The sequence below is a fragment of the Coregonus lavaretus genome, assembly GCF_964263955.1.
Source record: "Coregonus lavaretus genome assembly, chromosome: 4".
NCBI lineage: Eukaryota > Metazoa > Chordata > Actinopteri > Salmoniformes > Salmonidae > Coregonus > Coregonus lavaretus.
Genome location: NC_139991.1, coordinates 65,901,039 through 65,928,181, shown reverse-complemented (window position 1 = coordinate 65,928,181; position 27,143 = coordinate 65,901,039). Strand labels below are relative to the sequence as shown.

Genomic DNA, 27,143 nt, shown 5'->3' with positions numbered 1-27,143 from the left:
AACATTTCATTTCACTGCTCTAATTACGTTGGTAACCAGTTTATAATAGCAATAAGGCACCTCAGGGGTTTGTGGTATATGGCCAATATACCACGGCTAAGGGCTGTATCCAGGCACTCCGCGTTGCGTCGTGCATAAGAACAGCCCTTAGCCGTGGTATATTGGACATATACCCCACCCACTCTGCCCTTATTTAAGTGACAATGCCAGAGAAGCCGGTGTTTGGAGGATATATTGGCACGGGTGTTGTTTGGCCCGAGACCAGGTCGAGGGCCGGCAAACTGTGTCAATATATCCTGCAAACATCAGCTTCGAGGGCATTATCACTTTTATACAACGGGTTATCAACATATTCAAATAATGATTGACATATTTTCATTAAAAACATTAATTTGATTAAGTTATTCATACTATTTCATCTTTCCACAAGATATAGTCCCGACACAAATCTAGGGTTGCTACCCAAGCCGGCTGGTTGTTCGTTCTATTGGTTCGGTTGCCATACTAGCTGGCAACGTTCTTATCCCTTGCTTGCTTGCTAGCCAACTACAGCTAACTTATGTCAAACAGTGCAGCCAGAATAACAACCAAGTAGGTTCATTTGCATTTGTTTAGGCTGTTTTCTAGTGTTTGGATACATCCATAAGAATGAGTTAATGATGCGCGATTTCACCTGGCATAGAAAATGTGCTCTCTCGTCAGGACACTGTTGTTCGAGAGCTAGCTAACAACACAGCTAACACAATCACTTCAAACTGAAGCTGGAAAGACTGCAAACTAGCTGCACACAATAAAAATTATGCAGATTCGTGATTTCGACTGGCTGAGAAAAGCTGCCAACCTGTCCGTCTCATCCCGACTCCCGACACGTTCATTACTATGGGCAGCTGGAGATTGAATTTGAATATTGAAAGAATTTTGCAAATGTCGGAGAAACAGACAGCAAGGTTTATACAAATCTCCGCTGTTGAAAACTAAATGTTAGTCTAAAAGAACTGTGAGATAATGTCTAGATGCTTTTTATAGTGGAGATCAAGTTTATAAATTGCCTGGCTGGGCTGATGAGAGAGTGTATTGTGCAGTCAGATGGAACAGAGTAAATAGCCATTTCAATGTCATAGATTTAGCCAGTGGTAACTTGTGGAATAGACACCAGCTGGAATGTGATTTGAACCAATGAGCATTCAGGATTAGACCCACCTGTTGTATAATGCTTAAATATATTATTATAGTGGATGCATGACTAGTAGGGTGTGTGTAGGAGCACGTGTGTGCAAAATATTTGAGAGATTCTTCTAGGCACACTGGTGCTCCTAAACACAAATTCCAGGTTGCACAGCAAAATATTTAGGCGCATATCCGAGTAAAATGGTCGCACTGTAGAGGCGATGTGCACATCGTTCAGCTCCGCTGTTAACAATTAAGTGACCTAACTGGAGCCTGTGAAGGCTCTCTCTATAGCGATAACAGAGGCCTGATGTAAGGACATTAGTGTGTACTTTGACCCTGTGTGTGTTCCTTCACTCCCTTTCTAACCCAGTCAGACATTAGGTCATTCGCTTTCAGACTGACTAGAAATGGAATTGACCCCCGAACCTTGTCACTGTAGCCTGAGGGGACCTGTGTGTGTGTGTTACCTGGTCCTGCTGGTAGATGTTAGGTGGCCCAGGGGAGGTGAAGTCTCTCAGGGTGGGAGTTCCAGGGGTGTTGGGGAACTCAGAGAAGCCTGACTGGCTGGAGTATCCTGGACCTGCTGGATGAACAACACACACGACAGACACAGGTGGAATTGTTGTGTTGTAAAAAACATTTTCAATTGTAACTAATAGGCGGCAATATAATTAATTTTCTGTATGTGTGTGTGTGTCCGTCTCCTCCCTACCTTGGCTGTTGTAGTCAGGTGTGTTCCTGCCCCCAGGTGGTAGACCCTGGTAGGGCGAGGAGGCCGGTCCCAGGGCAGCGATCATCTCCATGACATTGGGCATCATCATGTGACTGGGGCTGACCGTCCGGCAGCGCTTCAACACAGGCCCGTCTGCTTCCTCCTTTATGTGGATGTCTGGTTTAATGGGCACTGGCCTCCAGCCACACACTGGGTCAATGGTGATCTCCTCATAGTCTGAACTGAGGAGGGAAGAGGGGGGGAGAGAGAGGTTAGAGAACAAAGAGAAAGAAGAAGGTGAGAAAGATGAAGGGCCCATTTCAAGGACACCTAACTGTAGACCTAATTATGGCTAAGTTAATGAAGAACTAAAAATGAACATAGTAGGGCAGGCAAATTCCAATCTAGACCTCAAAGCCAGTTCCACTTCTGATGCATTTTAAGTATTCCCCTTTAAATGGCCACCAGGTGAGTGCAATTGATTATCAGGTAGAACAGAAAACCAGCAGCACTCTGGTCCTCCAGGCCTGTAGTAGGGGATGTGTACACAGACACACATACACACGTTTTGTTCTTCTAGCCTTGTGGGGACCTAAAACTGAACTAAATGCCCAGTAGCACTCACCTCTGTCATCATGAAGTGCTTTGAGAGACTAGTAAAGGATCATATCACCTCTACCTTACCTGTCACCCTACATTTTACATTTACATTTTAGTCATTTAGCAGACGCTCTTATCCAGAGCGACTTACAGTTAGTGAGTGCATACATTATTATTTTTTCATACTGGCCCCCCGTGGGAAACGAACCCACAACCCTGGCGTTGCAAACACCATGCTCTACCAACTGAGCTACATCCCTGCCGGCCATTCCCTCCCCTACCCTGGACGACGCTGGGCCAATTGTGCGCCGCCCCATGGGTCTCCCGGTCGCGGCCGGCTACGACAGAGCCTGGATTCGAACCAGGATCTCTAGTGGCACAGCTAGCACTGCGATGCAGTGCCTTAGACCACTGCGCCACTCGGGCTTCAATTTGCTTACCGCCCCAATAGATCCACAGACGATGCAATCGCCATCACACTGCCCTATCCCATCTGGACAAGAGGAATACCTATGTAAGAATGCTGTTCATTGACTATAGCTCAGCATTCAACACCATAGTACCCTTCAAGCTCATCATTAAGCTCGAGGCCCTGGGTCTGAACCCCGCCCTGTGCAACTGGGTCCTGGACTTCCTGACGGGCCGCCCCCAGGTGGTATAGGTAGGAAACAACATCTCCACTTCGCTGATCCTTAACACTGGGGCCCCACAAGGGTGCGTGCTCAGTCCCCTCCTGTACTCCCTGTTCACCCATGACTGCGTGGCCAAGCACACCTCCAACTCAATCATCAAGTTTGCATATCTTGCACTGCTCTCATATGTCTATACTGTATTCTATTCTATAATATTCTACTGTATCTTAGTCCATGCCGCTCTGTCATTGCTTGTCCATATATGTATATATTCTTAAATTCCATTCCTTACTAGATTTGTGTGTATTAGGTATATGTTGTGAAATTGTTAGATATTACTGCACTGTCGGAGCTAGAAGCACAAGCATTTCGCTAGACCCGCAATAACATCTCCATTCAAAATCCAATTGTTCCTAACCCCTAAACCTGACCTAACCCTTACCCTTACTGTAACCCTAAACCTAACCCCTAAGCTTAAACTAGCCTTTGTCCTCATGGGGACGTGGGAAATGTCCCCACGAGGGAGAATTGTCCTTGTTTTACTATTCTTGTGGGGCCTTTTGGGGATTTTAGGTCCACACAAGAATAGAAGAACACACACTTACTTCTGTATGTAAATTAGAATCCCCAGCATGTACTGGTCCACTTCTAGTCCCTCCAGTAGAGCGCTCTTACTGTGGAGTAGAGACAAGGTCAGGTTAACTAAGAAACAACAGGTCTACCTATGGGAAAGATAGTAAATGCTTGTGTTAACCTACTTGCACACAGGGCATCTCCAGGTCCCTCTCTCACAGTTCAACTGCAGGTACGACTCCAGGTCAAAACACTGCAGAGAGAAAGACACAGACAGAAGTTTAGGGTGTGTGTCTCTCTAGTATCTCACCTGTATGTTTAGAGTTATAGTACGTAAGTGCTTGTGGGAGTACATGTATGTTTTCACCAGTGTGTGTGTGTGTGTGTCTCTCACCTGTATGTGTCTACAGTCGTGTCCGCGTGCAGGCAGCTGGATGCGTCTGAAGGTGATAGGACATTTCAGAGAGACTTTGATGGCTGTCTGTTCCACACCATCCTCTCCATTCAGCCCTGTGGTCCCAGGGATGGTCCCACTATTGAAGTTCCTCTTAACTGAGGAGAGGGACATGGGGGGGGGGACGGACGGACAAGAGGACAGGCAAGAGAACGGGTGAGAATTGTGACAAAGTCTTTCTTTCTGAGAACCAACCAACCAGGCAGTCAATCAATCAAGTGTGTGTGTGTTCCACTCACTCTTAGACACACAGTGCTCTGCGGGCAGTAATCTCTTCTTCATTAACCCTTGCAGAACCGAGCGTACTGATGGCCTGTGGACCAGCTGCAACACAAACAGGTGGGACTGGAGAGAGAGAAAGGGATGGGGGAGAGAGAGAGAGAGAGGGGGGAAGTTAATTTGGATCCTGCATAACACTTATAGACCAACAGATGTGCACATCCAGCAGGCAAAATTTGCAGCGTGACGTAATCTTTTGGTTGTAAATGGATTTTCTGGTTGTTAAGATGTCATAAAAGCAGATTACAACCAACCGGTCTCTGTTACAACCAGGTAAAGACATATTTTTCATGACAAGATCAAGACATTGTGGATAAAACGTCATATTTTGGTTGTAATCTGGTTTTCTGACCAGATTAACAAAACGTGCTTATACAACCAGTATACCACCTGACCATGACGTCATTAATGCAAAAAGTTCTGCCCACTGTGCAATACATGTCCCATGCACACACTAACAACCCCCCACCCCCCCACCACCACCACACACACACACTAACACCCCCCTCCCCCACACACACCTCTGTCCTCCTACTTACGCAGCAGCAGGCGGTGACGGTGATCTGGATGGTGTTACGTCCCGGCTGACACACCTGCTTGAGGTAGAGGGGCTTGTGGGACGTCTTGTTGTCGCCCCTCTCGATGGTGAGCGGTGTGGCGTTCACACTCACCTGTAAGCAAGGACCAGACACCTACATGACAGACAGGTGAATGGAGGATCGGCTAACACGCTAGTCACAGTCGTCACACTGGCCTCAGAGTAGGAGTGCTGATCTAGGATCAGGTAACTACTGTCCACATAATCTTATTCGTTACAAGCTAAAAGGCCAAACTGATCCTATATCAGCACTCCTACTCTGAGACGATTTATGAATATGGGCCTTGGGCCACCTTCAGTATAGAGTGCAGCATTGTGGAACGTTTGGATAGAAATACGTTGTGTAGAACAGACATCTAGAGTAGAGATATTGAGTAAGGAATCATATCAGTTCCATTTATGGTATTTCTATCTACAATGTTCAGTACCTTGTACCCTCCTGAACGCTACCCTGTCTAACCAAGAAGTGTCTCAAATGACTAGCTAATTCACAGTTGTCGTTCATCAACTGGTTAACCCAGACACCAAGGCTGGATTAATAATCTAGATGAACTCTGCTGAGACTTTGAGATTTCAGTGCATGCCAGAATTTTTAACTTTACGCAAGCATAAGTGAGAGCGCTTGGGGGAGCGTAACCCCAGCCTAACCCATTCTGATAGGGATGTGTGTACATGCACATAGATCAGGTTGTATGTGAAATAATATATTTTAAAAATACCATTATTTATAACACTGCTATCTTGGGAAGGTCTGTTATATTGTGTTTTGTTTGATGTTGCATTTTGATCTCTCTGTGTGTGTGTGTATATTTGAATGGGTACCTGTAAGTGTGATTGTACCTGTACGGAAGCGGGCCAGTTAGTGTTCATCTGCCGGTCCTCGTGGTGATAACACTTAAACTGCAGCTCCAGGTCAGGCCTAGGACACACACACACACCAGCGTCATCAATTAATAATGTGGTAAAACTCCAAACTCTATGGTATTAAAACACTGGATCACGTCACAGTAACGGCTGCTGTGATTGGCTGAGAGGCGGTGGGCACTGACCTCATCATGAGGGTTTTGTAGACGGAGTCTCGCAGCTGGAAGGCATGGTTGCTGACCGCCAGGTTGTGCTCCAATCGGAACGGCTCCAGCACCACGCCGTCGCGCACCGGGAAGGTCAGCCGCAGGTCGTCGCTAGGGTTACCTAGACAGGGGGGAGGGGGTGAGGGAGGGGCGTGAGAGTGCACAGGTATTTAACCTATGAATTGGACCCAGGGTCATGTTCATTAAGGAACGCAAAGGCGTTCTAAAACATTTTGTAAAGGAAAACTAAAATTAGCATTTCTTATTGGACACGTCCAGGCTGTCTCTCTCAATACATTTCCATTAGTCCAATGACTTGATAAAGGAGTGTATGTTGTAGTAAGACTATCTCACCAGTGGGGGGCTGTAGGGAGTTGATGTTGGGCTTGACGTCAGGGCCTTGGGGGAGGTAGGGGGGCTTGGTGTCTGGTCCAGGCCCACCGGGGGACAGGTAGGGGGGCATGCTGCCCGGAGTCATGGGAGGGGTGGGGTTACCCCCCAAAGGAGAACTGGGGTACCCCGGCATCACCCGGCCACCCTGCTGAGAGGGAGAGTTTTAAGTAGAAGATACCATCATAAAGCTACAATTCATTATACTGTATAACGCTACGGCTACAAAGAGATGCATGAACACGGATGAAATTGTATATTAATTATTTAATTGTCAACTCCAGTCAACTATTTTGAGATGAGCTGCATACAGCAATTGTGTGTTTTTTGACAGACATGATTGTCCATCATATGTCTACGGATGACTCGCATTGAAAAACCATTTGGCTCAATCCGTAATTGCGGACACTAAATCCCTGTGTGGCCGTAGGCTAACACATGTTCTTTATTTGGGTCGACAAATTACAATTACATTATAAATTATATTTGCAAAAGACCCAAACATTCCAAAGCAAAGGACCCAAACATTCCAAAGCAAAGGACCCAAACATTCCAAAGCACCATCTCCTCCACACTGCCAAGCTACATACACACACAGGGTGGCTTACCGCGTTGACAGCAGCCTGTGTGAAGGCGTTGTAGCCTCCTGGTGGCATGTTACCCTGCTGCCCATTATACTGCTGCTCCTGCTTAAACACACACACACAATATCAGTGGTGATGGAGAGCCAGTAGGAGGCACTCTTACCTCTGGTCCCCAAAAAATATCCCAATGCCCCAGGGCAGTGATTGGGGACATTGCCCTGTGTAGGGTGCCATCTTTCGGATGGGACGTTAAACGGGTGTCCTGACTCTATGTGGTCACTAAAGATCCCATGGCACTTATTGTAAGAGTAGGGGTGTTAACCCCAGTGTCCTGGCTAAATTCCCAATCTAGCCCACATATCATCCCCAGCTTCTAATTGCCTCATTCATCCCCCCTCCTCTTCCCTGTAACTATTCCCCAGGTTGTTGCTGTAAATAAGAATGTGTTCTCAGTCTTACCTGGTAAAATAAGGGTAAAATAAAACATTTAAAAACGATATCAGCACATGACCAGCACAGTCACTAAGATGTAGCAGTCAATAACATGTAGCAGTTAAAAGCGTTCGGCCAGTAACTGAAAGTTTGCTGGATCGAATCTCCGAGCAGACTAGGTGGAAAAATATGTTGATGTGCCCTTGAGCAAGACACTTAACCCTAATTGCTCATGTAAGTCGCTCTGGAGAAGCGCGTCTGCTAAATGACTGAAATGTAAAATACTCACTTGAAAAGCCCATATTGATAACTATAACTTTAAAATATATATATTTGTATAAAGGGGAATGGAATTCTATTCCACTTTCATATTTTAGAAGCTTTTATTGTGAAGGAACAAAAGTGTGAGACAGATGAAAGGGAAATATAGTGAAGTCAAATAAGGCGTAAGCAGATATCGAACCCCTATTAATGGAGGACATACAGTTGAAGTTTACATACAGTGAGGGAAAAAAGTATTTGATCCCCTGCTGATTTTGTACGTTTGCCCACTGACAAAGAAATGATCAGTCTATAATTTTAATGGTAGGTTTATTTGAACAGTGAGAGACAGAATAACAACAAAAAAATACAGGTACAGGTAATACTTTTATACAGGTAACGAGCTGAGATTAGGAGCACACTCTTAAAGGGAGTGCTCCTAATCTCAGCTTGTTACCTGTATAAAAGACACCTGTCCACAGAAGCAATCAATCAATCAGATTCCAAACTCTCCACCATGGCCAAGACCAAAGAGCTCTCCAAGGATGTCAGGTACAAGATTGTAGACCTACACAAGGCTGGAATGGGCTACAAGACCATCGCCAAGCAGCTTGGTGAGAAGGTGACAACAGTTGGTGCGATTATTCACAAATGGAAGAAACACAAAATAACTGTCAATCTCCCTCGGCCTGGGGCTCCATGCAAGATCTCACCTCGTGGAGTTGCAATGATCATGAGAACGGTGAGGAATCAGCCCAGAACTACACGGGAGGATCTTGTCAATGATCTCAAGGCAGCTGGGACCATAGTCATCAAGAAAACAATTGGTAACACACTACGCCGTGAAGGACTGAAATCCTGCAGCGCCCGCAAGGTCCCCCTGCTCAAGAAAGCACATTAACAGGGCCGTCTGAAGTTTGCCAATGAACATCTGAATGATTCAGAGGAGAACTGGGTGAAAGTGTTGTGGTCAGATGAGACCAAAATCCAGCTCTTTGGCATCAACTCAACTCGCCCAAGAACACCATCCCCACCGTCAAACATGGAGGTGGAAACATTATGCTTTGGGGGTGTTTTTCTGCTAAGGGGACAGGACAACTTCACCACATCAAAGGGACGATGGACGGGGCCATGTACCGTCAAATCCTGAAAATGGGTCGTGGATGGGTATTCCAGCATGACAATGACCCAAAACACACGGCCAAGGCAACAAAGGAGTGGCTCAAGAAGAAGCACATTATGGTCCTGGAGTGGCCTAGCCAGTCTCCAGACCTTAATCCCATCGAAAATCTGTGGAGGGAGCTGAAGGTTCGAGTTGCCAAACGTCAGCCATGAAACCTTAATGACTTGGAGAAGATCTGCAAAGAGGAGTGGAACAAAATCCCTCCTGAGATGTGTGCAAACCTGGTGGCCAACTACAAGAAACGTCTGACCTCTGTGATTGCCAACAAGTGTTTTGCCACCAAGTACTAAGTCATGTTTTGCAGAGGGGTCAAATACTTATTTCCCTCATTAAAATGCAAATCAATTTATAACATTTTTGACATGCGTTTTTCTGGATTTTTTTGTTTGTTATTCTGTCTCTCACTGTTCAAATAAACCTACCATTAAAATTATAGACTGATCATGTCTTTGTCAGTGGGCAAACGTACAAAATCAGCAGGGGATCAAATACTTTTTTCCCCCACACTGTACACCTTAGCCAAATACATTTTAACTCAGTTTTTCACAATTCCTGACATTTAATCCTAGTAAAAATTCACTGTCTTATGTCAGTTAGGATAACCACTTTATTTTAAGAATGTGAAATGTCAGAATAATAGTAGAGAGAATGATTTATTTCAGCTTTTATTTATTTCATCACATTCCCAGTGGGTCAGAAGTTTACATACACTCAATTAGTATTTGGTAGCATTGCCTTTAAATTGTTTAACTTGGGTCAAACGTTTCAGGTAGCCTTCCACAAGCTTCCCACAATAAGTTGGGTGAATTTTGGCCCATTCCTCCTGACAGGGCTGGTGTAACTGAGTCAGGTTTGTAGGCCTCCTTGCTCGCACACGCTTTTTCAGTTCTGCCCACAAATTTTCTATAGGATTGAGGTCAGTGCTTTGTGATGGCCACTCCAATACCTTGACTTTGTTGTCCTTAAGCCATTTTGCCACAACTTTGGAAGTATGCTTGGGGTCATTGTCCATTTGGAAGACCCATTTGCGACCAAGCTTTAACTCCCTGACTGATGTCTTGAGATGTTGCTTCACTATATCCACATAATTTTCCTTCCTCATGATGCCATCTATTTTGTGAAGTGCACCAGTCCCTCCTGCAGCAAAGCAATCCCATAGCATGATGCTGCCACCCCCGTGCTTCACGGTTGGGATGGTGTTCTTCAGCTTGCAAGCTGCCCCCTTTTTCCTCCAAACATAACGATGGTCATTATGGTCAAACAGTTCTATTTTTGTTTCATCAGACCAGAGGACATTTCTCCAAAAAGTACGATCTTTGTCCCCATGTGCAGTTGCAAACCGTAGTCTGGCTTTTTTATGGCGGTTTTGGAGCAGTGGCTTCTTCCTTGCTGTGCGGCCTTTCAGGTTATGTCGATATAGGACTCGTTTTACTGTGGATATAGATACTTTTGTACCTGTTTCCTCCAGCATCTTCACAAGGTCCTTTGCTGTTGTTCTGGGATAGATTTGCACTTTTCGCACCAAAGTACGTTCATCTCTATGAGACAGAACGCGTCCTGAGTGGTATGACGGCTGCGTGGTCCCATGGTGTTTATACTTGCATACTATTGTTTGTACAGATGAACGTGGTACCTTCAGGCATTTTGAAATTGCTCCCAAGGATGAACCAGACTTGTGGAGGTCTATAATTTGTTTTTTTGAGGTCTTGGCTGATATCTTTTGATTTTCCCATGATGTCAAGCAAAGAGGCACTGAGTTTGAAGGTAGGCCTTGAAATACATCCACAGGTACACCTCCAATTGACTCAAATGATGTCAATTAGCCTATCAGAAGCTTCTAAAGCCATGACATAATTTTCTGGAATTTTCCAAGCTGTTTAAAGGCACAGTCAACTTAGTGTATGTAAACTTCTGACCCACTGGAATTGTGATACAGTGAATTATAAATGAAATAATTTGTCTGTAAGCAATTGTTGGAAAAGTTACTTGTGTCATGCACAAAGTAGATGTCCTAACCGACTTGCCAAAACTATAGTTTGTTAACAAGAAATCTGTGGAGTGGTTGAAAAACGAGTTTTAATGACTCCAACCTAAGTGTATGTAAACTTCCGACTTCAACTGTATGTGGTATTGGGTCGGCTGCATTACTGCTAGCCCCTTTCACAAGTTAACCTAAACACAGGAGTGTGATCTCACTGCTTACCTTGTAGTACTGTGCCGGGTTGGGTGGTCCTTGCTGGTACTGTCCCATGGGGGGCATGCGTTGGTTGGGGTGGTAGGATGGGGACTGGGGCTGGCGCTGCTGGGGGCCGGGGGGGTACTGGAGGGGCTGGCCACCATGGTACGGAGACATGCCCCCTGAACCATACTGTTGCTGCCCTGGGAAACCCTGGGGGAGGGACGGAGGGAGATGAGAGGAGGGTGGGTGAGTGTGCAAGCTCATGTGTGTGTGTGTGTGTTAGTGTCTTGCATGTGTTTGCACCTATGTGTATTCTAAGTGTACCTCAGATTGGTAGGGGCGTTTGAGCCCCTGTTGTTGACCTGCTGGGTAGCCTGGGTGCTGCTGGGACATCCTCTGGCCCTGACCCTGGGAGGGGTGCGAGGGGTACCCCATGGAGGGGTGCTGCCCAGGCCGGGACTGGACCATCCCACTGGGGCTCATACCCGGGGGGCCGCGGGGCCCACCCTGCTGGGGGCCCGGGTGGGACAGGAACTGGGTACTGTAGGAGGAGGGGCCTCCGCCCATCTGGAGAGAGAGGAGAGAGAGAAAAACAGACAGAAATTAAGAGATAGGACTTACAGTGTGGTTTCTCCTCAGAGACAAATTCTGTAGACGTGTAAACAGTCTGCTAGAAAATACTTCTGTTCTCCCTCTAATCAAAGCCATGTCTCTGGAGTCTGGAGCGTGTGTGTGGGTGTGGCAGAGCTAGTTCCTGCTCTGTCCTGCAGGGTGTGTAATGAGCTCTAACAATGAACTAAACAGAAGCACAATGTCACCCCCCTCTACAAATTGTTTAAGAAATAGGCCACTGTTTAGAGGAAAGCTGTCCTAGTAAGCAGTTTCCTGTACACACACAAACACGGTAAGGCAGAGCCTCTTACCTGGCCGTAGTTCATTTCCTGGTTCTGCTTCTCCTGGATGGCCGCGACTGTTGCCGTGGCAGTGGCGGTTGCCGTGGCAGCAGCCGCAGCAACAGCGGCGGCAGCAGCCTGGGTGAAGTCAGAGGGGGGGCGTTGGCCCATTCCCCCTCCACCATTATTAGAGTAACTAAGATACACACACACACACACAGAGAGAGAGAGAGAGATAATTATTTGCAACTCACTCCATAGAGGTCAAGCACAATGAGTGTTGATTGTGTGTGTGAGAGAGTGCGTGCGGCTCGGTCAGAGATGTGGGTGGGACTCCCGCTGTTGTTCTGACTCCATGAAGCACCCCCCCCCCCCCCAGACACCAATGACGCAGCCTGCTGCTTTGACAGAGACACACATACACACGCTGTGACGTAGGGAAGCTCTCAATTATATACTCTCTCCTCGTCTCCTTCTCAAAACCCATTGGAGGACAAGGCCAGAGGGGAGGGACCTCAGTCTTTCTCATCCAATGGGTTTTGAGAAGGAGAGGACGTGGTTATTCCCATACCACTATGACTAGCACGCATACCAGAAATAAACCTTCCGCCACCAGTGGAGTCTACATGGGACAATCTCAATGGCATTTCCTTGGTCAGGAAAGGTCAGAGGGTAGGGTCCTCTGCTCTGACCTTCTCAACCAATGGGTTTTGAGAGGAAGGGGAGGAGAACGTGAGAAATCAATCAAATGCAATTGAAATTCTCCCCATTTGACTGACTGGAGCCCTGGGTTGTGTTCATTCGGGTAATGAAAATGAAAAACTTTAAACATTTTGCAACGGAAAAGAAAAGTTCAGGGTTGTATTCACTGTATAATTTTATTTTCAACGAAAAATGAAAACAAGCGTATTTCAATGGTCTTATTGGACATAGGTAGTCCTTCCCTGTTTCAGTCCATTTTCTTCCGTTCTGTGGCTAGTGAATACGACCCCGGTGAACATATACAATAAGAACAAGTCAAAAGGTATTTACCTCTGTCCGTATGGTGGTGCTTGGTTATAGGCGGTGTTGGGGCGTCCGTAGAGACCCGGTTGTCCGTAGCCCTTATCACCATAGCTCTGGTATTGGTGATTCACACCGGGACTCATCCCCCCACCGCCACCGCTGCCCTGCATCATGTGACCTCCAGAGTTCCCGCCCGGACCCATGGGCGCGCCAAACACCTAGACGGGGAAACACAGGAAGTGGATAGGTAGTGGAAACAGGAAACCGGCAGAGAAGATGAAAAAAGCCATTGACATTCCAGACAGTCTGCAAAGCACTTATACTGTACAAATGAACAAATAATCAAATGCTATGTTATCTACATTGTAGCAGGATTGGAATATCACTGATGCGGTTACTGACATGTTAAAACACTTCATCCAGGCCTTGTCAGATTTGGTGAACAACTGCTATGTAGGCGGCCTGGAATGCGGCCAAAGATATTTGCTCTCCTTCAAACAAGGTTAAATACATGGACGTAGGAGTGGGGGATAGAAGAGGGATGGCTGATGGATGGAAAAGATGATAGCAGGATGGATGAGCGAAGGTGGGGGGAGAGAGGAGGGACATAATTGGCCTGGTCCATTACCTGGCTGTGCGAGGGATTGGTCACGCCCCAGACGGTGGTTACCACAGAGAGGGCGCCTGGCTGCTGATTGGTGCCTTGTTGCCAGGAGGCAGAGTCATACAGGAAGTTACCGTCACTAAGGGAGACGGAGACAGGAAGCAGGGATATTATTGTATGGAGTCATGTACGGGCATGGGGTGTGGCTTACTCTCCATCTGCACTGATCGTGAAAGACCTGGGTCTGTAATGTGCATCAAGACCTGGGTCTGTAATGTGCATCAAGACCTGGGTCTGTAATGTGCATCAAGACCTGGGTCTGTAATGTGCATCAAGACCTGGGTCTGTAATGTGCATCAAGACCTGGGTCTGTAATGTGCATCAAGACCTGGGTCTGTAATGTGCATCAAACATCTCAGAGTAGGGGTGCTGATTTAGGATCAGTTTTGCGTTTCAGATCAAAATGAACAACAGTACATGGAAAGGGGATCTGATCCTAGATCAGCACTCCTGCTCTCAGACGCTTGCTACATATTGACCCTGGACAGGTGAAAGCAATACCTGGTAGGTAGCTGTACACCACGATAATGCTCTCTCACCTATCCTATTTTGTCAGATCAGTGCAGATGAAGGAGAGGAGAGGAAGCAGTTATAGTTAGTTTGTTGAGGAGAAAGACAAGTGGGAGTCTTTGTAGGCGTTGAATGACTCGTACCACAGCACATCACATCCTGAAGAGGCACTCAACAACGTTTCCATAACAACAAAGCAGTTACTTAGAAACCAGTAAGAGCAGGCCTTCCGACGGAGAGGAGGCTCCTGAGTGTGTGTGTCAGCGTTGGGCTCAATTCATAATTTTGGAATAGACTCCCATTCAACTCATGAATTTAAATTCAAATTGGCCACACCCCACAGGATGTAGAATTTGAATTTGCATTTGAGCGACAGGAAGTAGAATTTAATTCAGTGCAATTCAAAGAAATTCCACTCAAGTCATAGAACATAAGTTTCATTGAATCTGACAGGTCACACTTCCAGATACCAAAGAATATCACTTTTCTCTGGAAACAATGTTCATATACTCTTTCAACCTTAGTGCTTAGAATAGCCAATTATATTTCCACCAACCTTTTCATTTGTTTGGCTTCTTTTTGAAGGCTTCAGGGTCAACTTTAAGGTTAAGCTAATGCATTCTGGGAAATGTATTTACCCCATATTTAACCAAATTTAAGTGATTAATGAAATATAATAACTTAGAATATTCGCATACAGATTTAGTTTTTCTTTATCATTCATTTTAAGAGTTTGTCCTGCAAATCAATTGTTTCCCCCAAAAATGTATATAACAATATGTTTTATGTACAATATGTATATTTGTATAGACTACAGCTAATATAGAATAAAAGGGGCATTTGAATGTCATTGAATTTCACTGAATTCAATTCTATTTCCTTTCATTCAAATTGCAATTATGTATCCTGTTTACTAATTCAGATTCAAGAATTAATTGGAATTCATGAGGCATTCTCAATTTAATTCTGAATTGAGCCCATCCCTGGTGTGTGTGTGCGGCTAAGGTTACCCTTCACTTCCTCTCCTGAAACCACAGGAAGTGAACTCTTAAACAGGAAACCAGCGTTCCAGCGCCCGGGCCAGCAGCAGCCAATTGGCAGTCAGATCCCAGAGCTCAGCCAATAGCGGGATAGGTGAGAGGTCAAAGCCAACCAGAAGCCAACTGACGGTTTATCTGAGGACAATGAGCTCAGCACTCCCTCTATGAGTCACTCTGTGTGTGTGTGTGTGTGTGTGTGTGTGTGTGTGTGTGTGTGTGTACCTGTGCGGAGTGGGAGGCAGACCGGGTTTCATGGAGTTGAGGGGGTTCATCGGAGGAACGGGGGGGGTCAACAAGATCCTGACAGGCAGCCTGAGAGAGAGAGAGAGGTATTGAAATGGTATGTTGTTTGTGTTTCATTAGTATTATTTTGACTGTATAGGCCTAATTATTTTGTGATTATTCATTATTCCATGTATTATCGTTTCCTTGTCATCACCGATATCATGTCAATAAAGTTAATTCAATTGAGAGAGAGAAATTAGTCTCATAGCATTGAACTGAAGCAGTGATTTCACCACCATCATAGCCCACACACAAATACACATATACACAAGTTACCCTCCCTTTTGGCCTCTGCTCTGTCTCAGAGCGGTAGCCTATCACTGCCTGGCGTAACGCTTCTCATAGAGGGAGGGGGAGGGGCAGCAGCAGGGTCTTCATTTAGCTACAGGAATTTAAGAGAACAGCCATGAGGCTGCCTACACACACACAGCTCATTAACTACTGAGAGAGAGAGAGAGAGAGAGAGAGAGAGAGAGAGAGAGAGAGAGAGAGAGAGAGAGAGAGAGAGAGAGAGAGAGAGAGAGAGAGAGAGAGAGAGAGAGAGAGAGAGAGAGAGAGAGAGAGAGAGAGAGAGAGAGAGGGCTTCTCTTGCAGTGCCATTTCTCCGTTTTAGGATCACATGCTTTCAATACAACTTTCCCTCCATCACTGTCTCCCTCCCCCTCCCTCCATCCCTGTCTCTCTTCATCACCCTACCTTTCTCCCTCTCCACACCCTTCTTTCCCTCTCTCTCCATCCCCCTCTTTCTCTGTAAATTACTCTTCATCCCAGGGTAAGCTCTGCTAACTGACAGGCTAATTTGTTGCCAACATCAGAGCCATCTCTTTCTTCTCAGTCTCCTTTTTCCTCTCCTCCCAGAATTGGGTCAGATTGAATAGAGGGGTGTGTGTGTGTGAGGGGGGAGGGGATATATAGTGTGACAGTTACCAGACAGAAACCTTCTATATGGATATTAGTTCCCTTCAACCTTGTGTGTTTGCAGGCGTTCTCCTTCTCTCTCTCTCCTCCACCCCCCCCATCTCTCTCAGACCAAAACACCATCCGACTGTCGAACCACCACCTTTTTTCCCTCCTACATAGCTAACATGTGTGTTGCATCACTGCTGTCTTTGGGGGGGTTTCATGGAGTCAGAACAACAGTTAAGTGTGTGAGAGAGGGAGTCCTGGTCTGACACACACAGGTCTGCATATCTATCATATCCTGTCTATCTGTCACTCACTGTGAGTACAGTCATTAGGAGCAGTCAAACAGTCACTCCATTAATTCACTCGTTGGGAGTATTTAGATGAGGCATCTTATTAATGTCATTACGCACTCAAAGAGAGACTGCCAGATACCGCTCATATAAAGCTGAATCTAAATACAAATGACTTAAGCTGCATTTACACAGCCATCCTAAGAACCAAATTCTGATTATTATAACTTTTCTGACTGTCTACACTCAGTTTTATATGTGACCCATATCAAATTTGTGCATTCCTAAGATTTGTGCATAACCTCTGAAATAGCACACAGATGCAATTATAATTTCATGTTACTGTTCCTTTACATTGTGGGGTGGTTGTCACGGTAACAACAGGTCACGTACAAAGAAAAACAAAAAAACACTTCAGAGCAAAAAAATCGGATTACAGTGTCCAGACTGAGGTCACATATGAACCATCGGAATTGTATCAGGATTGAGAACCACACGAATGTGGTATAAATCGGAAGTCACAAGAGAGATTCCATGTGGTTTTTGCTGGTTACACATTGGGGAAAAGATCAGATAGGTATCAGATATGCCAATACATCAGAATTGGGGTGGCTGTGTAAACACAGCCTTGGAGTTCCCCACCCCCCCCACACGGGACGACAAGCAATTGATACTACTGAGATTCATGGTCCCCCGTGGCAAACGTAGTGTGACAGCAGGTTGGGTGATGGAGGCTTCAGATTCACCGGGGGAATCTGATAAAAAGGCAAGTGACCTGCAGTCAGACTGCGCACCACTAATTCACATATAATAATAATAATAATAATAATAATAATAATATGCCATTTAGCAGACACTTTTATCCAAAGCGACTTACAGTCATGCGTGGATACATTTTTGTGTATGGGTGGTACCGGGGATCGAACCCACTACCCTGGCGTTACAAGCGCCGTGCTCTACCAGCTGAGCTACAGATAAGTGATGGTACTCATTCGTCCCGCGTCCCTCCAATATAGATGGACCTTTACAGTACATGTACTGAGACACAGCTGAAGTGTCCAATGAATTGAAATACATCTACATGTTTGAGGGTAGATTAAATGGATAGTTCACACAAATTACACCTAGACACTGATCTAAGGTCAGTATTGTCTCTTCCCATCTAATAGACTTGGGGATGTTATGCTGGTCCTAGATCTGTACCTAAGGGTATGCAGGGGAAAGTTTTCCAGGATTCCGAGAATGACCTCAGCACACCGATACCTCCTGACAGACATGCAGACACAGACAGATTTCCCTTACCACTCACTGTTAGCCAATGCAGCTAACCTCCACCCACTTCATACTTCTGTTAATGCAGCCTCACCTATTCCTTATTCACACTCCTATAAGGCCAAACCAAACCATGCTGAGCTATACTGGGCTGGTTACTCATCTACTATAGCTGGGAATTGCCAGGGACCTCACGATATGATCACAATACTTAGGTGCCGATACAATGTGTACTGCGATTCTCAAGATTCTATATGTATTGCGATTTGATGTTCCAAACATATTGCTAACCATATGTCTGCTGCAGAGGGACAAGAGAGAGCCATGAGAAAACGAGTTTGATCAGTCATGGAAATAAAAGTGCTGAAAACAAATTGGCTTCCTATTTAAAAAGAAAATTGAGAACAAAGCTATGAAGGAAAAATACTGGGGTTTTGTCACAGGTACAGCCAACTAGCGCAAAAATAATATTGCGATATTGTCAAAACGATACGATATATCTTCAAAAATAATATGCTGATATGCAACGGTATAGATTTTTTCTCCCATCACTATCATCTACCATAGTTGCTGGAACTGTGCTGGAAAGGACGATGTGAAAAGGGAAACATCCGAGCCAGCACAAATGGGTTTGGGTTGGCTCCATTGGTGTGAATCAGGCATTCTCCTAGGCTGAACTATGACCTTTGACCCCTGTCCTCTTCCCCCAGCCTGACTTCAGATGAGATAGTCCTGTTTGGCTCAGTTGATAGAGCATGGTGCTTGCAACGCCAGGGTTGTGGGTTCTATTCCCACGGGGGACCAGTAAGAAAAAGTATGGAAATGTATGCACTCATACTGTAAGTCGCTCTGGATAAGTGCGTCTGCTAAATGAATACAATTTATTTTAAATGTTATGTAATAGTGCTTCATAGCTGATCTCAACATTTCAAACAGCTCCGTTTGTTCTGCATAGCCCCTTTACATCTCTACTACAGTAAAACAATGTTCTCTCTCACTCACTCTCCCTGCATCTCCCCATCTATCTCCCTCTCCATTCCAAGGTCACAGTGTTTACTGCTTGACATTAGCAGGGATGTGTTAATTAGGACACTGGTTTCTTATTGGATAAGTTCAGATAGTACTTCCCCAGTTTCCTTCCGTTTCGTGCCTAATGAATAGGAACCAGGGCTGAGAAACACACTGATGGATTCCCCTACTGCTCTGCTGGCTGTAAATGGAAACTTGGCTCGGGCTGATGACTGCATGACTTGCTAATTGATGTTGTTGTGTAATAACAGTACAAACACACACTTATATACCACCCAAGTGACCCAACCACCCACAGCAGTGTTCTGGGCCCATATTCACAGAGTAAAGTGCTGATCTAGGATTAACCCATTCCCTCCTTATAATTATGATCTAATAGGCAAAACTGATTCTAGATCAGCACTTACTCAGACGCTTTGTAAGAACAGGCCCTGGCTGGTCTTCAACCCTAGTCCTGGAGGGCTACAGAGTGTGCAGGCTATTGTTCCAGCCCAGCACTAACACAACCACACGATTTAAATAATCAACTGATCATCAAGACCTTAAAGGAAAAGTTCTCTTTTTTACAACCAAATCTTTTAAATCTTTACATTTGAGTCATTTAGCAGACACTCTTATCCAGAGTGACTTACAGTTAGTGAGTGCATACATTTTCATACTGAAAATGTTAAATCTTTCTTTTTTTATGTAAATAACATGTTACAGAAGGCTCCATTTCTCAGTATAGCGATGTCTCCTTGGAGAAGGTTGTGTGTCCTCAATCCCTGTGACTGTCTGTCTGTAGAGTGGCTGTAGCAGACTCACAGCTCTATGAATGGACTCCATTCACTGTCACCTACCAGACCAGCAAGCCAGGATTAGGTGGCTTTCACCCTTTCACTTTTAACCCTTATTTTAATCAGGTAAGTTGACTGAGAACACATTCTCATTTACAGCTACAAACTGGGGAATAGTTACAGGGGAGATGAATGAGCCAATTGGCAGCTGGGGATGATTTGGTGGCCATGATGGTATGGGGGCCAGATTGGGAATTTAGCCAGGACACCGGGTTTAACAACCCTACGCTTACTGGGGCATTGGGATATTTTATTTTAGACCAGAAGAAAGAGTGCCTCCTACTGGCCCTCCAACACCACTTCTAGCAGCATCTGGTCTCCCATCCAGGGACCGACCAGGACCAACCCTGCTTAGCTTCAGAGGGATACAGGGTGCAGGGTGGTATGCTGCTGGCCCACTCACTGAGAGTGATGTCTGGAGAAGGGAGAGGAGGATGGAGGGGTGTGGAAAAGGTGAGGAGAAACAAGTGAAGAGGGAAGTGAGTCCAGTGCCATCTACTACACCTTCAATCACCAGAGGTACCTTTGTAAACGTTATCATTATTCTAGACACAGATACACACATTGTCACATGGACTTAACCCATACTTGTGTGTGTGGATTGACATTAAGACCTGAAAGGAAATTGCCCATCGGGTTAGGGGTAGTCAGGAGAAATGATGGTCACTTGCCCGAAAATGTGAAAATAGCCATTTACACACAGAAATGCCATAACTTGTCAGTCTTTCACTTAAACAATGGGGAGGAACCAAAAACATCAGTTTTAGTCTATGGAAGTCTTTGCAGTTTGGTTGTTTCAAGACTAAATGGATTTCAATTTGGCTTCAGGCAGGCCTTGATTACTTGAATATAATTGCAATGAACTAGTTCTACGCTAGGTTGTCGTCTCTGAACTAAAGTAACGACAGTGCATCAGTTTTCAATAGATTTTATGGTTTAGTCAGATGCAATCCAAATGTTTTCCGATTTGAGCTGATTGCAGGCACAATTCACAACTGTCAAGCATTGAATTGAATTGTTCCAAAGACTGCCTTAGTTGACAGAATAAACAATATGTTCATAATATTGATAATATATGATCCAAATCAAATGTGAAGTCAAGTCAAATGTGCCACAAACTGACTTTTGATAAGTACATTACTTATGATAAAGCTCTCAAAGGAAGAAAGGCACAGCGAAGAGGGAAAGGGAACAGGGATGCTACAGGGAAAGGGAACAGGGATGCTACAGGGAAAGGGAACAGGGATGCTACAGGGAAAGGGAACAGGGATGCTACAGGGAAAAGGAACAGGGATGCTACAGGTCCGTGACATCGTGTGTGTGTGTGTGTGCGGCTGTGGCATGTATTCATGGATGCCAAGGGAAGCCAGGCTTCCCCAAATATTTGACCAATAAATAAATACAATTATAAAATCATTTTTCTTTCGTCTCTGTGTTTTCCAAAATAATTGTGTGAATTCGCAAGTGGCTGAATCTCACTGGAGAAATCATCCGAGCGAGGAAAACAGCGCCCCTCTGTATTAGTATGTTTAGCCCATGTATCTGATGCTGGACCGAAAGAGTATAACATGTTGCCGCCGTAGCATTTCATTGATCGATTGATGCCAGCATGCATTTGGCCTCCCTTGATGACATTTTTTGAAAAATATTAGCCAATCAGCGTTGAGCTGAGCTCAACTGTGGGTTGTCCAGTATGAAAAATGTATGCACTCACTAACTGTAAGTTGCTCTGGATAAGAGCGTCTGCTAAATGACTAAAATGTAAAAAATGTCCCGGTGCAACAAAACACCCCCCAAGTGAGGTCAGTTTGGATTTGGCTTCGGCTTCAGACCAATGAAATCACTTATTTTGCAAAATGTCATTTTCAGATAAACTTGTCTGTTTCTGGTCAGCTTGTGTTGATGTCCTGCAGTAGCTAGCTTGCTAAAATCGGCACTTTCCTAAGCCATGGATGGAGATTTGGACTTGTGTTTTTGACTTAATTGTCTGTACAGGCCAATGGTTATGACACCGATTCTGATCTAACCATAAATGTATATGTTGTGCCACTGGCCTGAGACGATTGAAGTTCAACATTTAGCCTAGTAGGCTCACATTAACTAATGTTAGCTAGCTAGCTAACTTAGATGGTTCATTGTTGCCCATGCGAGGAAGTCAGGCTAGCAAGCATTTTAGCTAGGTAGCCTATGAAAATGAAAACTAAAAGTGTACTGTATGACAGAGCCATAGACTGTTTTGCCAACATGAAAGAGAGGAGGATGGCATTGGCTTTCAACTAGTCTACAAGCAGGGTGAGTCAACATTTTTTGTTTTACTTGCGTGCGGCCACTCGCTCGCACGCACACACACTCAAATCAGTACCATTGACAGCAATATGATATTTAGCAACATTGATTGGACAAATGTTTTTGGTATCTTTAAGTTTGTTTTCAGTGTATTAAACTAAGCATATATAGCCTTGTTGATTTGACGTTTAAGTTGAAATGGTGCTGGAATAGCGGAGGCAGTGCTCCTGTTGTCTTTGTGCTGACTTGCGCTAACTGTGGTTCTAAATCAGTAGTTGTTTAGTAAACTGTCGAAAACATTAACTTGCTTGACCATGCTGCAGGTGATATAATTGTTTGTACGCAATATTTGCCTTGTGGACAGATGTTGCTTTCCGGTTTTGTTCCGCCACTGTGTGACTTGTGACTACAGAGGGCAGTGCGTACGGCCCAGTACATCACTGGGGCCAAGCTTCCTGCCATCCAGGACCTCTATACCAGGCGGTGTCAGAGGAAGGCCCTCAAAATTGTCAAAGACTCCAGCCACCCTAGTCATAGACTGTTCTCTCTGCTACCGCACGGCAAGCGGTACCGGAGTGCCAAGTCTAGGTCCAAAAGACTTCTCAACAGCTTCTACCCCCAAGCCATAAGACTCCTGAACAGCTAATCATGGCTACCCGGACTATTTGCACTGCCCCCCCACCCCATCCTTTTTACGCTGCTGCTACTCTGTTAATTATTTATGCATAGTCACTTTAACTCTACCCACATGTACATATTACTTCAACTACCTCAACTAGCCGGTGCCCCCACACATTGACTCTGCACCGGTACCCCCGTATATATAGCCTCCCTACTGTTATTTTACTTCTGCTCTTTTTTTCTCAACACTTTTTGTTGTTGTTTTATTTTTCCTTTTTTTTTGTAAAAAATAAAATGCACTGTTGGTTAAGGGCTGTAAGTAAGCATTTCACTGTAATGTCTGCACCTGTTGTATTCGGCGCATGTGACCAATAACATTTGATTTGATTTGTCTTTTTGTTGTTAGGGCCTTATTGTATATCAAAGTGGCGTTATAGAGCAAACAACGCAATTATCACAACGTAGGTGGTAATATGGCTTTTTTTACTGGCTTGGCTTCCTGAGTGACTTTACCTACACACCGTTACTGGTGTGGTGTGTGTGTGTCTAACAGCAGTGAGAAAGAATTACAGGTGACACAGCAGCTGTTCTGTTGAGATCCAGCAGAACCCTCAGGTTATCCAAAGCAAACACACACTCATGCTGTCTGTCTGCCCGCCTGTGTAAGTGAGAGCCAGACACATACAGTGGGTGCATTTCAGATACATAAATTCAGCACAGGCCTACACAGACTGCAAGATCATTATATCATATTGATGCAGTTCCTGAGTTCAACACTTCTCCAGACATTGTAAAGATCTGATATTCCTCACAGGCCTGTGTAGAATGTGTGTATGTGGAATAGGCCTACTCCCAATCTCACCCACCTCTGGGTTTGACTCCATCTAGAAACCATGGGACATCAGGCCAGCCAATAGACACCCATGCCATCTGTTGTCACCTAGTCTCACCTTTAACCTCTGATGCCCAGCTGCCTCACCTGGCTACAGCTGGACCCCTAAATACCTGGAGCAGCGTCCCTCAACCCCTGGTCTCTGGACCAGCACTGGTCCCTGGGATGTTGCTGACCGTTCCTTCATATGTGTTATTTGTGTATCGTTGTACTTGTAGGTCTGGGTATAAGTGTGCAAACTAACTATTTACATATAGAAAGTCCTCATAAATACACAGGTAAGAAGTGGCTGAGGTGATACAAAGGGGTAGTAATCTTATTTTACCTCCTTGAACTTGGTTAAATTTGTGTTTTAGCAATATGCAACAGTGTCTAGTCATACGGAAACTCACACGAAGAAGTAGTTGGTGTTTAAGTAGCCAAATTGCCTACAAGAGATGGATTTAGCTTTTTGGCGCTAGTCTATTTAACACCAGCTCAGATCACATCATGAGGAGATTGATAGATCGCAAGATAATCTGTCAGTGTGCATTTGTTGTAGCATAATAAAAACACATTCAAGCCAATTCACACACACACACTTGTAAAACATCGACCATATATAGCCTACGGTTGTTGAAACGTTATGCTTTGCGCGGATACAATGTAAGCAATGCACGGACACGTTTCCACTGAAATCGTGCGTCGCTTACAGATGTTAGATAATTCCAAGGCAGTCAGTGCTACATTGTAGCCACCATGCTACGCATGCTGCTCGCACTTGAAATAACAATGGGAGACATTTTGTTTCACCTAACCTTGTAATATCAGAAGCTGCCTAGAGGTGTTGCGACTTGCGACACGGTTTGTTTACAACCAGACTATTTTACTGTCAGTTATGTCCATGTTTCCCCATACAAGAAGGGGACTCAACCACGTAATTATGTTAGCTACTTTGTAGCTAAATTAGCTAATGCTTGTAGGCTACAGAACCGTAGCCAACAAGGCATGACCAAACAATTGTGTGCAGCTATTAAACAACGTGTTCCGGAGCGCTTGTCAGACAAACCGAGATTCACAAGCTGTCCTAAGACTATACTGGCTATTGACTGCATATTTAAGATGGGATATATTTGCAAATAGCTTAACGTTAGTGGCTACAGTAGGCTATTCGACAACGCTAGCCTAGCCATCTGGTTTTCTTCTGGGGCTTACCTTTGACTCCAACTACCCGTGGTTGGAATTCTCTATTTGATTTCGTATTATTCCGCTGGTAGATAGCTCCAAGAAATATCGGTCGGTGACAAGAAATTAGGCTATGTTCGCTATTTTTCTTTATATCCGCAACAGTGTGTCTGTCTTCAAGGTGTAACGTTAGCTCCCATGTCTGCATGTGGCGAATCGTTTCCCATTTAAAACTGTAGCTGGCAGCCTCGTCGAATGTGCCTCAAAAGATTCGTATCACTGCTTGGCCGGCGTCGTCACTACTCGGAATGTAAGCGTGCACAAAAGTGAGAAGAATCGCTGTGTAGTAGTTGGTCCTTGCTCTGAGCAGCTGTGTTTGCCTGTGAAACTGGATTGCATACCTCCCTGACTATTGCACAATGGCCCGCTAGCTAGAATATATTCATGAGATCACGGGGCTGTTGTCTCCGACGAGAGAAAGACATTTTTCAAATCCCTCACACACCCTACACTAGGCTAGCGACTGACTTCTCTCCTCGCCCCTAGACCAGAGTAGCTGATCATTACAGAAGGAGTCATCGAGAGAGATGTCACCCCTGCCTCCACGGTGACGTCGGTTCGGTAACGATCGTTAATCAGATTCCCACTGACGATTACATTTTGTGTATAGTATTTTAGGCCTGTTTCAGAATAATCTAATGGTAGCCTTAATTATTTAGGGTTGCAGGTTGAAATCTATAGAATATAGGCTTACAAAGATTGATTTCCACAGGGTAAGTGATGCATATCTATTCTATGCATTACATTTCTATTGGAAGCAAATTAAGCTATGGCCTTAATTTGTTGTCATCACTAAAATCAGCAGTTCTCCTTGACACAAAGCATTAGTGGCAGGATAGTCATTTGCTGTTTGATAGATTGGTGTGTCAATGAATTAGAGGAAGAGAGAGGTAATGGAAGGACAAAGTCACACACTTGTCCCTTTCTACAGCAGCAAGAGCAGGAAGGAGTGAGGGAGAGGGTGAACGAGATGGGCCGGGCTTACAGAGAGAGAGCACTAATGTCTGTCAGTTTTATCCCTCTCAGGTGTGATCCCATTGCTCTGCCTGTTCTCAGGTATTTTGGGAATGCCCCTTACATGCACTGTAGGGGGATAGGGGCTAAGGGAAGTATCTGGGGTAAGTGTCTAGCAGCTAGTACTCAACCTTACAAACACTTTATCTGAGTTGTGTTTAGTATGTCTCTTGTGTAGATCAGTGCTTCTCAAACCTTTCCTCAGGGAACCCAACCCATAACTGTTGAATTCCATAACTAGCACACCTGATTCAATGAATGAGCTAATCAGCAAGCCCTTAATTAGCTGAATCATTCGTGCTAGTGGTGAAATGTAACAGTTATGTGAAACAACTGGGAGTTCCTGAGGATTGGTTTGAGGAACACTGCTGTAGTAAAGAAGACAGGTTTTAAAGTGTGTGTCAAGATGGGAACTAAAAGGCTTTCCTTCCTTTCTGTGCCTTCCCTTGGTCTAGTGCGGTTGGTATGTTCCAACCTAGGGCAATCACATACTGTATCATGGGAATTAGCCAGACGGGAGAGGGGGAAGAGAGGGGTGGAGGGGGAGAGATGTTGTAGGGGGGAGATAGGGGGTGTAAAGGGAAAGAGGGGGTGTAAAGGGAAAGAGGGGGTGCAGAGGGAGAGAGGGGGTAGGGAGGGAGAGAGGGGTGGAGAGGGAAAGGGGGGGTGAAGAGAGGGGATGAGAGGGAGAAATCGAGGGAGAGAGCGGGGGCTGCAGAGGGGAACGACCGAGAGGTGGGTGGAGAGGCAGAGATGGATGGAGAGGGTGGTGAGGAGAACAATAGATGAAGAGTGTTGTTGAGTGTGGCTGAACGGAGCTCCCCTCTCCTGATGTCAGGTCAGAGCAATACACAAGGCAACGTGTGTGTGGGTGTTTCTGTGGGACGACAAAGCCAGCATTGGCAGACCATAGTGTCTGATCAGACAGTCACACAAGACTGAGTACACGGTTACTACTCTGCTTATAGACACCTTATAGATGATTAATAAACATGAAGTGGTCATAAACTACAGCTGGTTTGTGTGTGCACGTGTGTGCGTGTGGGGGGGGGGGGGGGGGGCACACACACACACACACACACACACACACACACACACTCACCTTATACATTAGGTCCTGACCTCATGTAAAACACAGTTATTCAGTGTCAGGTACAGAGCTGTTCATAGCCCATCACTAGCAGAGAGATTCAGAAGCAAGGACACACTGCTCAGTATGCACTGAGGTAAGTCTGTGTGTGTGTGTGTGTGTGTGTGTG

At 45.1% G+C, this 27,143-nt stretch overlaps 1 protein-coding gene across 8 annotated transcripts in view; it reads right to left on the bottom strand.

The window, feature by feature from the left end:
- zmiz2 (zinc finger, MIZ-type containing 2) overlaps positions 1–25,335 on the bottom strand; it is a 33,600-nt gene extending 8,265 nt beyond the window's left edge. Inside the window, exons 1-18 of one of the 8 annotated variants that reach the window (XM_084160296.1) lie at positions 24,841–25,335; positions 15,452–15,541; positions 13,644–13,758; positions 13,043–13,233; positions 12,041–12,206; positions 11,442–11,684; positions 11,142–11,327; positions 7,087–7,167; positions 6,443–6,629; positions 6,068–6,209; positions 5,841–5,937; positions 4,960–5,091; positions 4,381–4,486; positions 4,082–4,239; positions 3,873–3,940; positions 3,720–3,788; positions 1,883–2,124; positions 1,638–1,753 (exon numbers count right to left, since the gene is read on the bottom strand). In XM_084160296.1, coding sequence (XP_084016422.1) covers positions 1,638–1,753; positions 1,883–2,124; positions 3,720–3,788; positions 3,873–3,940; positions 4,082–4,239; positions 4,381–4,486; positions 4,960–5,091; positions 5,841–5,937; positions 6,068–6,209; positions 6,443–6,629; positions 7,087–7,167; positions 11,142–11,327; positions 11,442–11,684; positions 12,041–12,206; positions 13,043–13,233; positions 13,644–13,758; positions 15,452–15,501 — 2,349 coding nt within the window. In that variant the 5' untranslated portion in view covers positions 15,502–15,541; positions 24,841–25,335. Of the gene's footprint in view, positions 1–1,637; positions 1,754–1,882; positions 2,125–3,719; positions 3,789–3,872; positions 3,941–4,081; positions 4,240–4,380; positions 4,487–4,959; positions 5,113–5,840; positions 5,938–6,067; positions 6,210–6,442; positions 6,630–7,086; positions 7,168–11,141; positions 11,328–11,441; positions 11,685–12,040; positions 12,207–13,042; positions 13,234–13,643; positions 13,759–15,451; positions 15,542–24,840 lie in introns of all 8 variants that reach the window. The other 7 variants (XM_084160293.1, XM_084160295.1, XM_084160292.1 and 4 more) reach the window with 7 other exon arrangements.
- Positions 25,336–27,143: the final 1,808 nt, after the last annotated feature.